Consider the following 14838-nt stretch of genomic DNA (forward strand, 5'->3'; position numbering starts at 1 on the left):
TAGCTGGGTATCATAGTTCATTAAATGTTCTGTCATCTAATCCAAGATTAATCCCCTTTCCTGGTTTATAGGAGATGGTCCTTTTCCTGGATTGATTGACATGGTTGGTGATGGAGGGTTAAATGAATCTTAAGCGAGTCTCCTGGCTTGTCAAGGATTTGCCATGTTTTGGTTATGAAGATCTACCTCCAATCATGAAAGATTTAAATTTAGATTACTTTGAGGAGGCAGCTACATTTGTGCAAAGTCACCCAAAGGTGAGTGGAATGGTGGAGAGAAATGTGTTTAAAATGAACTCATTAGGCAAATCAAAACCATCTCACACCTGTCGGAATAGCTGTCATCAAAAAGATAAGAAACAATAAGTGTTGTCGAGAATGTGGAGAAAAGGGAACCCTCATGCTTTTTTGGTGGGAATGTAAATTGGTACAGCCACTATGGAAAACAGTATAGACGTTCCTTAAAAAACTGAAAATAGAACTACCATACGATCCAGCAACTTCACTTCTATATATTTTTCTGAAGAAAATAAAAACACTAATTTGAAAAAATATATGGACAACTATGTTCATTGCAACACTGTTTACAATAGACAAGATGCAGAAGTGATGTAACTGCCCATCAATAGATGAATGGATAAAGAAGATGTGGTATAAATATACAGTGGAATATTAACCATAAAAAAGAATGAAATTGCGGGACTTCCCTGGTGGTCCAGTGGTTAAGACTCCATGCTCCCAATGCAGGAAGCCCAGGTTCGATCGATCCCTGGTCAGGGACCTAGATCCTGCATACCGCAACTAAGGGTCCACGTGCCGCAGCTAAAAGATCCCACATGCCACAACTAAAGATCCCACAGGCCACGACAAAGATCCCGCATGCGGCAAAGAAGATCCCACGTGATGCAACTAAGACCTGGCGCAGTCAAATAAATAAATAAATATTTTTTTTTAAAAAGAATGAAATTACCATTTTTAATGACATGGATGGACATAGAGGGTATTATGCTAAATGAAATAAATCAGAGAAAGACAAATACTGTGTGATTTCACTTATACATGGAATCTAAAAAACAAAACAAATGAACAAACATAACAAAACAGAAACACAGTCATAGATACAGAGAACAAATAGGTGGTTGCCAAAAGGAAGAGGTGTTGGGGTAGGAGAGAAATAGGTGAGGAAGATTAAAAGGTAAAAACTTCCAGTTGCAAAATAAATGAGTCACAGTTGTGAAATGTACGGTGTGGGGAATATAGTCAATAATTACACCTTTGTATGATGACAGATTGTAACTAGACTTATCGTGATGATCATTTTGAAATGTATGGAAATATTGAATCAGTATGATGTGTAACAGGAACTAACATAGTGTTGTAGGTAAACTATACTTCAAAAGCAAACAAACTCATAGAAAAAGAGATCAGATTTTTGGTTACCAGAGGCAGGGAGTGGGGTGGAAGAGAATTGGATGAAGGTGGTCAATAGGTACAAACTTGCAGTTGTAAGATAAGTAAGTACTAGGGATGTAATGTACAACATGATAAATATAATGAACACTGCTGAATGTTATATATGAAAGTTGTTAAGAGAGTAAATCCTAAGAGTTTTCATCACAGGAAAAAAATGTTTTTTGTTTAATTTTGTATCTATATGAGATGATAGATGTTCACTAAACTTATTGTGATAATCATTTCATGATGTATGTAAGTCAAACCATTATGCTGTAAACCTTAAACTTATACAGTGCTGTATGTCAATTATATCTCACTAAAACTGGAAGAAAAAAAAAAGACAGAAACAGGCTCATAGATACAGAGAACAAACTGGTAGTTGCCAGAGGGGAGAGGGGAGAGGGGACAGGTGAAATGAGGGAAGCAGATTAAGAGGTAAAAACTTTCAGTTATAAAATAAACAAGTCATGGAGATGTAATGTACAGCGTAGGGAAAGTAGTCAATAATATCATAATAACTCTGTATGGTGATCATTTCATAATATATAAAAATATCAAATCACTGTGTTATATACCTGAAACTAATATTATATTTCACTTATAATTCAATTTAAACATTCTTAATAAAATAAACTGAACTCATTAGGGTTCTGTTTTATATACAGTAGTGTGTATATGTTAATCCCATACTCCTAATTTATCCCTCTCCCCCTTTCCCCTTTGGTCAACATAAGTTTGTTTTCTACGTCTGTGAGTCTATTTGTTTTGTAAATAGGTTGATATGTATCTTTTTTTAGATTCCACATATGTGATATTATATATTTGTCTTTGACTTACTTCATTTAGTATGATAATCTCTAGGTCCATCCATGTTGCTGAAAATGGCACTATTTCATTCTTTTTATGGCTGAGTAATATTCCATTGTATGTATGTATCACATCTTTATCCATTCATCTGGCAATGGACATTTACGTTGCTTCCATGTCTTGGCTATTGTAAATAGTGCTGCTATGAACATTGGGGTGCATGTATCTTTTTGATTTAGAGCTTTTGTCTTTTCTAGATATATGCGCAGGAGTGGGATTGCAAGACCATATAGTAACTCTATTTTTGGTTTCTTTAGGAACCTCCATACTGTTCTCCATAGTGGCTGCACCAATTTACATTTCCACCAACAGTAGAGGAGGGGTCCCTTTTCTCCAGAGATTTTCTGAATTTGGGGAAATGGTTTCAATAAGATTTTTAACCTTTCTCTCAACTTTCTTTTACCCAGGCCTGCAACAAGAGCAAGTGGACCCCAAGCTATATTCTCTGGTGAATAGCTTTTTGAATCTATTTTGTCATTTTGCAGGATTTTAAAAAACAAAGGAAGGATCCCAGTTACATAATTCTTTTTTCTTGTGTGACTGTTTTTAACCTTTGAGTATCTGAAACTCAAAATGTACTTGATGGGAAATGTATCAAGATATTGTGAGTTCATTTGCAGAGACAAGCAGATTTCTGTTTATATACTGGTAAATAGTTTATATGGTGTTAAATAAAACATATTTATGATCAAAGTTTACCGCTGCAATGACAAAAAGGAAGTAGAAGTAATGTTCTGAGCAAGCATGAGATAAAATTGATTCATTAATGATATTTCATTATTAATACCAACTCCTTATGGTATAATCCATAGTTTTGAGTAAAAGGACTACTCTGCTGGGTTATGAGATATGTTTAAGGATTAGATGCCCATTACAGTCACATCAACAAAACTGGTAGAGACTGTGGCAGGTGAAGAAGAATCCTAGTTTGCAGAGCTGTGGAGATGTGGAGATCTGAAAAAAAACTGAAGAAAACCTACAAGAACAAAAGTTGGATATGTTATGAATATACATTTTTTTCTTCAGTACAAATTTTACTTTTTCCTATTTTTAGGAATTGATTAAATTACCTTTTTCAAAGTGAAATTTATTTCAAAATTTAAAACAGGCACATTATAAAACAATCAGAAAACAGACAAGCAAAATGAACCTTGTATTAGTCGGCTCAGATTGCAAGTAATAAAATACCATAGACTGGGTGCTTAACAGAAGTTTGTTTTCTCACAGTTCTGGAGGCTGGAAACCCAAGATCAAGGAGCAGACAGGGTTGGTTTTGGTGAGGCCTCTGTTCTTGGCTTGCAGATGACCACTTTCTCACTGTGTCCTCACGTGGCCTTTCCTTTCTGCACACCAGTCCTGGTGTCTGTTCCTATAGGACACCAGTCCCACTGGGTTAGGGTCCCACTCTTATGGCCTCATTTAATCTTAATTACCTCCTTGAAGGCCCTGTCTCCAAATACAGTCACACTGGGGCTTAGGGCTTCACCATATGAATTTTGAGGGGACACAATTCAGTCCATAACAAACATTAAAACCTCCTAATATCCTTTTTTTTTTAATTGCATGGAACTTTTATATATTTATTTTTTATAAATTTGTTTATTTATTTCTGGCTGCGTTGGGTCTTGGTTGCTGCGTGCGGGCTCTCTCTAGTTGCAGCGAGCCGGGGCTACTCTTTGTTGCGGTGCGCGGGCTTCTCATTGTGGTGGCTTCTCGTTGCGGAGCACGGGCTCTAGGCGCATGGGCTCAGTAGTTGTGGCTCGTGGGCTCTAGAGCTCAGGCTCAGTAGTTGTGGCGCATGGGCTTAGTTGCTCTGCGGCATGTGGGATCTTCCCAGACCAGGGCTCGAACCTGTGTCCCCTGCATTGGCAGGAGGATTCTTAACCACTGCACCACCAGGGAACCCCCTCATAATATCCTTAATAATACCAATTCTCTGTTGTTGACATTTGGGTTTTCTTTTCGCTATTAAAACTTTGAACATATATCTCTGTGCATTTGCCTGATTATTTCTTCAGGATGAAGTCCTAGAAGTGGACCTGCTGAGTCACAGAGGTGCAAAAGTTTTTAAAGCTTTAAAAACATATTGCCAACAGCCTGCGGAAAGGCTGTATCAATTACAAACAGCAGTGTATGTATGCGGCCCCACTTCTCCATACCCCTAGCAACTCTGGACATTTTTACAGTTTTTGGCTAATTTGATAGTTGGGGGTAAAAAGACACCTCGGTTATGTAAAACCAGCATTTCATGCTTCAGCCGCCTCAGGCTGCCTGAAGGGGTTGGTATAAGCTAACTGAAGAAATGCAGCCGTGTCTGGGTATCCTCAGTCGGACAACTAGGTAAATTACCGCAGGGAGTCAAGAGAACGGGAAGGGCAATCTGCAAAGGAAGGGAATTTTTAAAGTTCCTTTACGGGGTGTGGCAGTTGTTACAGGGAGGTTTCAAAGTTTTAAACGTACCTCACTCCAGAATAGCTGAAATTACTTTCACAAGGGAAAAAGACATCTCCCAACCACTCCGCGAGGTTATGCTCTCGACCCCTCTGCGCCACCCGTTGCTGCACTTGCAGTCCCTGGGTAGCTAGCGACCGCGGAGCGGGAGGACCCCGGCGTACGCCGCGCGGTCCCACAATGCCCTGCTTGCGCCACACTGAAGGCGGAGAGAAAAGACCGCTGCCGGGGTAGGGATCCAAGGCGAGCTCCAAGAGGTGCGCATGCGCACTGACCCCGGCGGGCCCTAGCAACCAGAGCAGTGACAGTAGCAACCGCCGGAATGGTGAGTACCCTCCAGGCCTCGTAGCCAAAGCTGAGAGAAGATTGGAAGTGGAAAAGGGTAACTGGAGGGTTGAGGATGGCGGAGGTCCTCGAACAGCGGAAGGGAACCGGTAGCGGATGCTGGCTCGGTAGATTCTGAGGCCTGAGGCGAAAGAGAAGCCCTGGCACCGGGTGGTCTGGGGCTGGTTGGAGGTTGGGTTAATCTCTGCCAGAGACTCTGGCAGAGAAAAGGGAGGGCAAAGAGCAGAGGGCAAAAAGCAAAGAGCGGAGTAGAGTGGGAAAGGTGATGGAAGGGGGAGTGTGAATAAGGATATCTTTTTCCATGGAAGTAATCCGCCCCCCGCCCCGGCGAGATAGAGGGTGGGGTTGGTTACGAGAGGAATGTGTGTAACACTGATTGCCGCAGTATTTGTAACCTGTGATACGCCCAGGTTGCCCTCTGAATGACTGTCAGTTCAGTTATTAGTAACATTGTAACATTATAAAACCCTCTCTAACACAACATATTAGGGTAGTGTTTCTCAAATTTCAGTATGCATGAGTATGATTTTGGCCTAAGTTGGAGTGCAGATTATGAATGTTTAATTAATTGGAGGGGGCATTCAGGAATGTGCATTTCAAGTGATTCTAAAATTGGAGGGCTCCCACAACACTTTGAGAAATACTGCTATCTTAGACTTGAAATCTGTCGGCGGGCTATCTAATCAAAGCTCTTTATGAAGTAATGGTTTTACCTAGTGATGCTCCTCAACTCCTACGTAAAGTGAGCACTCTCTTGCTTACATACTTGGTAGATCCAACTAGCAGTTGAAAAAGGGATGTTGTTGGTTAGTTACAGACCCAGCCACAGCTATTTAGCAAAGTATGTGATTGTCCTGCCTGATGGAAATATTTATAAAGAATAAGTTTAACTAGTTTTCTTCTTTTTGTGATTCCATTGCTATATAAGTGGGCAGAAATTGAGCCCAGGAAATTGAAATGATGAGGAAATCATGCCTGACCTCAACCACGAGATTAAATGCTACTCTTTTTCTTTTTTAAATAAATTTATTTGTTTTATGGCCTTTCTCTAGTTGTGGGGAGCGGGAGCTTTCTCTTCCTTGCGGTGTGCAGGCTTCTCATTGCGGTGGCTTCTCTTGTTGTGGAACACGGGCTCTAGGCGCGCGGGCTTCAGTAGTTGTGGCTTGCCGGCTCTAGAGCGCAGGCTCAGTAGTTGTGGCGCATGGGCTTAGTTGCTCCGTGGCATGTGGGGTCTTCCCGGACCAGGGCTCGAACCCGTGTCCCCTGCATTGGCACGGATTCTTAACCACTGTGCCACCAGGGAAGTCCCTAAATCCTACTCTTTTAAAAGTAGTTTTCCCCTCTGCCTTCCTTACTTTATTCCACAGGCATTTAGCTGAAAACCAAGGAAAGTAAAAAATTCTTGAACCTAAATTTATATTTAGGTGAAGAAATAACTAGCCCTAAATAATTCTGAAAGTATGAACCATGAGAATTATTGAAAATCTTCAAATAGAGAATCAGAACTAGTAATTAGATGAAGCTAGCTGAGGCTGCAAACTCGTAGTTCTGGGGCCCTCTAGAAATACAGTCCCACATAGTTTTTTAATTTAAAAAAATTAGCTTCCAGTGTCTTAAAAATGATCATATTTTACATCAAAATGCAGATTTCTGGCTTCTCTGAAAAATCAGAAATACCATATTTCACTATCAGACACATCTTTTTTCATATTTTTGTACTACTGAAATATGTTGGTGTGATATAATTGGCAGCATCTTTTCTTTCTTAATGGTACATAAAATAAGGGTGTTACTTTCAATTAACAGAGTTTTCATATTTGGAGAAATGTGATATTAGGGTAACTCTTGTCCCAAGTCCACCGCCAACGGTTTTCTAGAACCAAGTAGAGGTTATCCTCTTTACATGTCCAGCTTTACACATTAATGATGTCTGTTGGTCCTTTAGGCATTTCAGGTTTTGACTCCCGCTATCTGTAGGGGAACTAGTGACCTTATAAACCAATTTATAGATAACTAGATTGCTTCCAACTTGAAAGTGTTCTTATAGGTGTCTTTTTTTGGACCCATGCAAGGATTTCTCTAGGAAGTATACCCAGGAGTGACACTGCGGGGTCCTAGAGTCTATGCGTACTTAATTTCCCTAGGCATTGTCAGATTGCTTTCCAGAATGACTATACTAGTTCTTACTTACTTCAGTAATGCATGAGAGTTCCTATTTCTCTACATTCTCACTTTCTAACTTTTGCCAATTTGAGGATGTATTTTAATATCCCATTGTTTTACTCTGCATTTCTCTGATTTTCATTGAGTTCAAATACCTCACTATTAGTCATCTGGCTTTCAGTTTCTGTGAATTTTCTGTTTACATTTTTTACCAACTTTTCCTTTTTTTGGTTGTTTGGTTTTGAATTTTAGGAGTTCCTTGTATATTCTAGATAGTAGTCCTTTGTTGGTTTTACATTGAAAATATCATCTCTTACTTTTTCTAACTTGTCAACAGAGTTCTTCATTTGCTATACTCTATCTGTCCTAGTATTTGTTAGTTTATTCTATTGTGTTTTCTACACAGATGATCATCTTCACATAGTGAGTTTTATTTCCTCCTTTAATCATTCCAATTTGTATTTCTTTTTGTTGTAATATTGATAAAGATCTCTTGTACCATGTTAAACAGTAGCAGTGATAGTAGATAGGCATCCTTGATGTGTTTGGGATCTTAGAGAGAATACTTTTTTCTTTTTTATTGAAGTATAGTTGATTTACAATGTTGTGTTTTCTGGTGTATAGCAAAGTGATTCAGTTATACATATTTAAATATATATATTCTTTTTCATATTCTTTTCCGTTATAGCTTATTACAAAATATTGAATATAGTTCCCTGTGCTATACAGTAGGACCTTGTTGTTTATCTATTTTTTTTTGCTATTTGAATTATCCATTTTTTAAAATTTATTTTTTTATTGAAGTATAATTGATTCACAATGTTGGGTTAGTTTCAGGTGTACAGCAAAGTGATTCAGTCATATATATATATTTATATTCTTGTTCATATTCTTTTCCGTTATAGCTTATTACAAAATATTGAATATAGTTCCCTGTGCTATACAGTAGGTCCTTGTTGTTTCTCTGTTTTATATGTAGTAGTATATATATGTTACTCCCAAATTCCTAATTTATTCCTCCTTCCACCTTTCCCCTTTGGTAACCATAAGTTTGTTTTCTATGTCTGTGAGTCTGCCTCTGTTTTGTAAATAAGTTCATTTGTATCATTTTTTTAGATTCCACATATAAGTGATATCATATGATATTTGTCTTTCTCTCTCTGGCTTACTTCACTTAGTATGATAATCTCTAGGTCCATCCATGTTGCTGCAAATGGCAGTATTTCTTGTTTATGGCTGAGTAGTATTCCATTGTATATATGTACCACATCTTCTTTATCCATTCATCTGTCAGTGGGCATTTAGGTTGCTTCCATGTCTTGGCTATTGTAAATAGCGCTGCAATGAACATTGGGGTGCATGTATCTTTTCAAATTATGGTTTATTCTGGATATATGCCCAGGAGTGGGATTCCTGCATCATATGGTAACTCTATTTTTAGTTTTTTAAGGAACTTCCATGCTGTTTTCCATACTGGGTGCACCAATTTACATTCTCACCAACAGTGTAGGAGGGTTCTCTTCTCTCCACACCCTCTCCAGGATTTATTATTAGTAGACTTGAAAAAAATTTTTTTATTGGAGTATAGTTGACTTACAATGTTGTGTTAGTTTCAGGTGTACAGCAAAGTGAATCAGTGTAGACTTTTTTTTCTTTTTTGGTCGCCACACATGGCATGCGGGATCTTCCCCGACCAGGGATCGAACCTGTGCCTCTTGCACTGGGAGTGTGGAGTCTTAACCACTGGACCGCCAGGGAAGTCCCAATGTAGACTTTTTAGTGATGGCCGTTCTGACCAGTGTGAGGTGATACCTCATTGTAGTTTTGATTTGCATTTTTCTAATAATTAGTGATGTTGAGCATCTTTCATGTGTCTATAGGCCATCTGCATGTCTTCTTTGGAGAAATGTCTGTTTAGGTCTTCTGCCCATTTTTTGATTGTGTTGTTTGGGTTTTTTTGTTTGTTTGTCTTGTTTTGTTTTGTTTGTTACTGAGCTGTATGAGCTATTTGTATATTTTGGAAATTAGCCCTTGTCAGTCACATCATTTACAAATATTTTCTCCCAGTCCGTAGGTTGTCTTTTCATTTTGTTTATGGTTTCCTTTGCTGTGCAAAGCTTTTAAGTTTGATTAGGTCCCTTTTGTTTATTTTTGCTTTCATTTCTATTGCCTTGGGAGACTGACCTAAGAAAACATTGCTACAATTCATGTCAGAGAATGTTTTGCCTATGTTCTCTTCTAGGAGTTTGAGACTGCTTTTCATGTTACATTCCCAGTTTGGCCCACGTTGACCACGTTTTTTAAAATAAATCCTCCATACACATATACACACATCCTGATACTCTTTACCAAGCTCAGCTTTTTCTTTTTCCTTAGTAATTGTCACCTTCTAATATACTATATGATTTATATCTATTTCTTTATTATATTACTTACCACTGTCTCCCGCCAGTAGATGTAAATTCCATGAAGGCAGGGATCTTTGTTTTGTTCACTGATATATCCTCAGCAAGTAAAAGAATGTTTGGTACATAGGAGGTAATCAATAAATATTTGCTGAAATGAATGAATTGCTCCCTTAAGTGTGGTGTTTGTTGAAGCTTTTTGATGTGTAGCTTTTATCAAGTAAGAAATTTCACTTTAACCCTTAGTTGAGAGTTTTTAATATCAGCTGTAGAACTTTATCAACTGCTCTTTCTGCACTTACTGAAATAAATGTGATTTTCCCCCTTTAATCCATTAATAAATGATTTATATTTATAGACTTTTCTGTTGTTAAACAATCCTTATGATCCTGGCATAAGCCATTTTTGATCATGATCATTATACACCATTGGCTTTGGAGATCTAATGTTGTATCTAGGATTTTCAAATCTGTTTTGAAAAGTAAAGAGGGCTCCTTATCTGGTTATGGCATCAAGGTTATTCTGGCCTCATAAAATAAGTTGGAAACTTTCCCTCTTTTTTCTGATTTCTGAAACCACTTGTATAACAAGGAATATCTGTTCCCTGAAAGCTTGGTAAAACTTGTAATTTATCTAGGCTTGGGGCTTTAGGGGAGGAGGGTGAGGGTAAATCTCTGATTACCTTTTTAATGTTTTAAATAGTAATTAGTCTATTCAAATTTTCTGATTCTTCTTGTGAGTTTTGGCACTTTTGTTTTTTCTAGAAATGCATACTTTGTCTAGGTTTTCAAACTTATTACCATATATTTGCTTATAATATTTTATTTTTAAAATCTCTGTGATGGGACTTCCTTGGTGGCACAGTGGTTAAGAATCCCCCTGCCAATGCAGGGGACCCAGGTTCAAGCCCTGGTCTGGGAAGATCCCACATGCTGCGAAGCAACTAAGCCTGTGCGCCACAACTACTGAGTCTGTGCTCTAGAGCCCGTGAGCCACAACTACTGAGCCCACATGCCACAACTACTGAAGCCTGCATGCCTAGATCCCATGCTCCACAACAAGAGAAGCCACCGCGATGAAAAGCCCGCGCACTGCAATGATGAGTAGCCCCTGCTCGCCACAACTAGAGAAAGCCCGTGTGCAGCAATGAAGACCCAATGCAGTCAAAAATAAATAAATAAATAAATAAATAAAATCTCTGTGATATCTGTGTTATTTCCCCTTATTTATTCTATATTTTAAATTTGTATATCTCTCTTTTTAGCTCAGTTGAGCTTGCCAGAGACTTCAGAACCCACTTTTAGTTTTGTTAATCTTTTTCCCTCTCATTCTGCTTTTCATTGATTTCTTCCTTTGTATCTCCTTCTGCCTTCATGATGTACTTTTTCAAACATCTTGAATGCTTAACTTATTTGTTTTCTATCTCTTGTTCTCTCTTATATTTTTAATATTTATTTTATTCAAGTATAGTTGATTTACAATGTTGTGTTAACTTCTGCCATACAGCAAAGTGATTCAGTTATATATATATATATGTGTGTGTATATATATACATATATATATACATTCTTTTTCATATTCTTTTCCATTATGGTTTATCACAGGATATTGAATATAGTTCCCTGTTCTTATTTTTATTTATTTATTTATTTTTGGCTGCATTGGGTCTTCGTTGCTGCGTGCGGGCTTTCTCTAGTTGCGGCAAGCAGGGGCTACTCTTCATTGCGGTACGCGGGCTTCTCATTGCAGTGGCTTCTCTTGTTGTGGAGCACGGGCTCTAGGTGCGTGGGCTTCAGTAGTTGTGGCTCATGGGCTTCAGTAGTTGTGGCTCGCGGGTTTTAGAGTGCAGGTGCAGTAGTTGTGGTACACGGGCTTAGTTGCTCTGCAGCATGTGGGATCTTCCCGGACCAGGGCTCAAACCCGTGTCCCTTGCATTGGCAGGCGGATTCTTAACCACTGCACCACTAGGGAAGCCCAAGATGGTTAATATTTTTCTAAAACTTCATCAGTGCTACCTGGCTGCAGCAATTATAAATTGTTCCTGGTTGTAAGATGTATCCAAATTTCAAAGATATTAAAATATAAAAGAAGATATAAATCTTAGAATGAATGAAATGAGATATATTTTAATATCAGTGTTGAAAGCTATATGTTTTTTGTAAACCGAGTGGGAGTGAAGTATCTGACATTACATCACGATTTCCTTAATTTCTCTGAGAGGTATTTAAATGAGTATTTCTGATTTCAGGAAATTAAAACACTCTCTTTGCATATAAAGTCTCAAAAAAAGAAGTTAATCTTTTCAACGGTAGATGCCAGGGCTAATAATTATTGCATGAAAATTGAGTCAACAAATCACACCAATAAAGACAGCTTTGTTTTTTCTTCTCTTTTTAAGGCAAAAGCAACAACAATAAAAGAAGCCCTAGCCAGATGGGTGAGTTTATGAGTTTTTACTTCTTCTAGAAACCATATAAGGAGAATTTTTGGATAGTTATTTAAATATGACCATTCAATACAAGGGATCTTTGTGGTATTGGAACTGTTTAGCTATCTTGACGGTGTTAGTGGATACATGAGCCTACACAGGTGATAAAATTGTATAGAACTTAATACACACATGCAAACACATTTACACTCGTATGTACAAATAAAATTGGGAAAATCTGATTAAAATCAGTGGATTGCATCAATATCAATATCCTGGTTGTGATATTATACTATAGTTTTGAAAAATGTTACCATTGGGGGAAACTGGGCAAAGTGTATGAGGGATCTCTCTGTATTATTTTTTATAACTGCACATGAATTTTCAAGTGTCTCAATAAAAATTTCAATTAAAAAAATCTGACCATTGGAAAATTTAAATATGGAAAGGCTGATTCATCTGGTACTGTAATGGCTGTAATCTCTGTTACAGTACATTTTCTTTTTCAACTTTATCATCATTAAACTACATGTCATTTTCAGGTGATAGATTGATATGTGTTGTGGATTATCTAGGTTTTAGACAAATGATGGTTTTAGCCTCTTGGAGGTTAGAACATGGTCAGTCAATGTGGACAAATGAAAATCATGCATAGGCAACTGAAAAACATTGAATAAAAATGCTAAAATGATGCTTAACATCACTGATCATCAGGGAAATGCAAATCAAAACTGCAGTGAGATATCACCTCACACCTGTTAAAATGGCTATCATCGAAAATACGAGAGAAAAGTGTTGGTGAGGATGCGGAGAAAAGAAACTCTTTTGCACTTTGGTGGGGATGTAAATGTAAATTGGTACAGTGCTGTGGTAAATACTATGGAAGTTCCTCAAAAATTAAAAGTAGATCTACCATGTGATCCAGCCGTCCCACTTCTGCATATATATCTGAAGGAAATGAAATCACTATCTCAAAGAGATACCTGTATCCCCATGTTCATTGCAGCATTATTCACAATAGCCAAGACATGAAAACAGCCTAAATGCTCATCAATGGATGAATGGATGAAGGAAATGTACATTTGTATACAATGGAATATTATTCAGCCATAAAAAGAAGGAAATCCTGCCATTTGCGACAACATGGAAGGACCTTGAGTGCGTTATGCTAAATGACATAAGTCAGGTAGCTAAAGACAAATACTGTATGATCTCACTTACATGTGGAATCTAAAAAAGCCGAACTCATAGAAACAGATTAGAATGGTGGTGGCCAGAGCTGAGTGGAGGAAATGGGGAGAAGTTGGTCAAAGGGTATAAACTTCCAGTTATAAGATGAATAAGTTCTGGGGATCTAATGTACAGCATATTTAATAATACTGTATTATGTACTTGAAGGTTGCTAAGAGAGCAGATTTTTTAAAAAAATAAATTTATTTATTTATTTATTTTTGGCTGAGTTGGGTCTTTGTTGCTGCACGCCAGCTTTCTCTAGTTGCAGCCAGCGGGGGCTACTCTTCATTGCAGTGCACGGGTTTCTCATTGCAGTGGCTTCTCTTGCTGTGGAGCATGGGCTCTTGCCGCGTGGGCTTCAGTAGTTGTGGCATGTGGGCTCAGTAGTTGTGGCTCGTGGGCTCTAGAGCACAGGCTCAGTAGTTGTGGCGCACGGGCTTAGTTGCTCCGTGGCATGTGGAATCTTCCCGGACCAGGGCTCGGACCCATGTCCCCTGCATTGACAGGCAGATTCTTAACCACTGCGCCACCAGGGAAGTCTGGAGAGTAGATCGTAAATGTTCTCAGCACACAAAAAAATAATGATATGAGGTGCTGGATGTGTTAACTAACCTTTTTCTGGTAATCATTTTGCAATGTATACATGTATCAAAGCATCACATGGTATACCTTAAACATAAACAATGTTATATGTCAGTTATATCTCAATAAATCTGTAAAAAATAGTGATCATTTTATAATGTATAGAAATATTGAATCACTATGTTGTACACTGGGAACTAACATAGTATTGTAGGTCAATTATATTTCAACAAACAAACAAACAAATTCATAGAAAAAGGCATCAGATTTGTGGTAACCAGAGCCAAGGAGTAGGGGTAGGGGGAATTGGATGAAGATGGTCAATAGGTACAAGCTTCCAGTTACAAGGTAAATAAGTACTAGGGATGTAATGTACAACATGATTAATATAATTAACACTGCTGTATGTTATATATGAAAGTTAAGAGAGTAAATCCTAAGAGTTCTCATCACAAGGAAACATTTTTTTCTTTTTCTTTTATTTTGTATCTTATGAGATGATGGATGTTCACTAAACTTATTGTGGTAATCGTTTTGTGATTTTATAAGTCAAATTGTTATGCTGTATATATTAAACTTATTCAGTGCTATATATCATTATATCTGGAAAAAATACACAATACATACACAAAATACATTTTTAAAAAGCATATAGTAATATTAGAGAGGAAACTGCATTGTAAAAAATGCATTAAATATAAACAAATATTTTGAATATAACATTCTATAAAGTTTGAACAGTTGTATTTCAGCATTATAGATAGAATTTCCATAGAGTATAGAGATGGCTCCTCAATTTCTATGCCCAGTGATAACATATTTGACTATGTTATCAGTTGTTTTTTTGTATAATAATGTATCTTTTGCTTTTGTAGCTGGGCTTTAAATAAAAAGTCTTTCAAGAAACTTG

General features: G+C 37.6%; 1 protein-coding gene across 1 annotated transcript in view; it reads left to right on the forward strand.

Annotated features, from left to right (window-relative positions):
* The first annotated feature begins 5054 nt into the window (after window positions 1–5054).
* Window positions 5055–14838, forward strand: part of DNAL1 (dynein axonemal light chain 1) — a 33178-nt gene continuing 23394 nt past the window's right edge. The window contains exons 1-2 of the mRNA XM_061182714.1: window positions 5055–5097; window positions 12084–12122. Coding sequence (XP_061038697.1) covers window positions 5095–5097; window positions 12084–12122 — 42 coding nt within the window. The 5' untranslated portion in view covers window positions 5055–5094. The remainder of the gene's footprint in view (window positions 5098–12083; window positions 12123–14838) is intronic.

This window comes from Eubalaena glacialis, chromosome 2 (genome assembly GCF_028564815.1).
Source record: "Eubalaena glacialis isolate mEubGla1 chromosome 2, mEubGla1.1.hap2.+ XY, whole genome shotgun sequence".
In the NCBI taxonomy this organism is placed as follows: Eukaryota; Metazoa; Chordata; class Mammalia; order Artiodactyla; family Balaenidae; genus Eubalaena; species Eubalaena glacialis.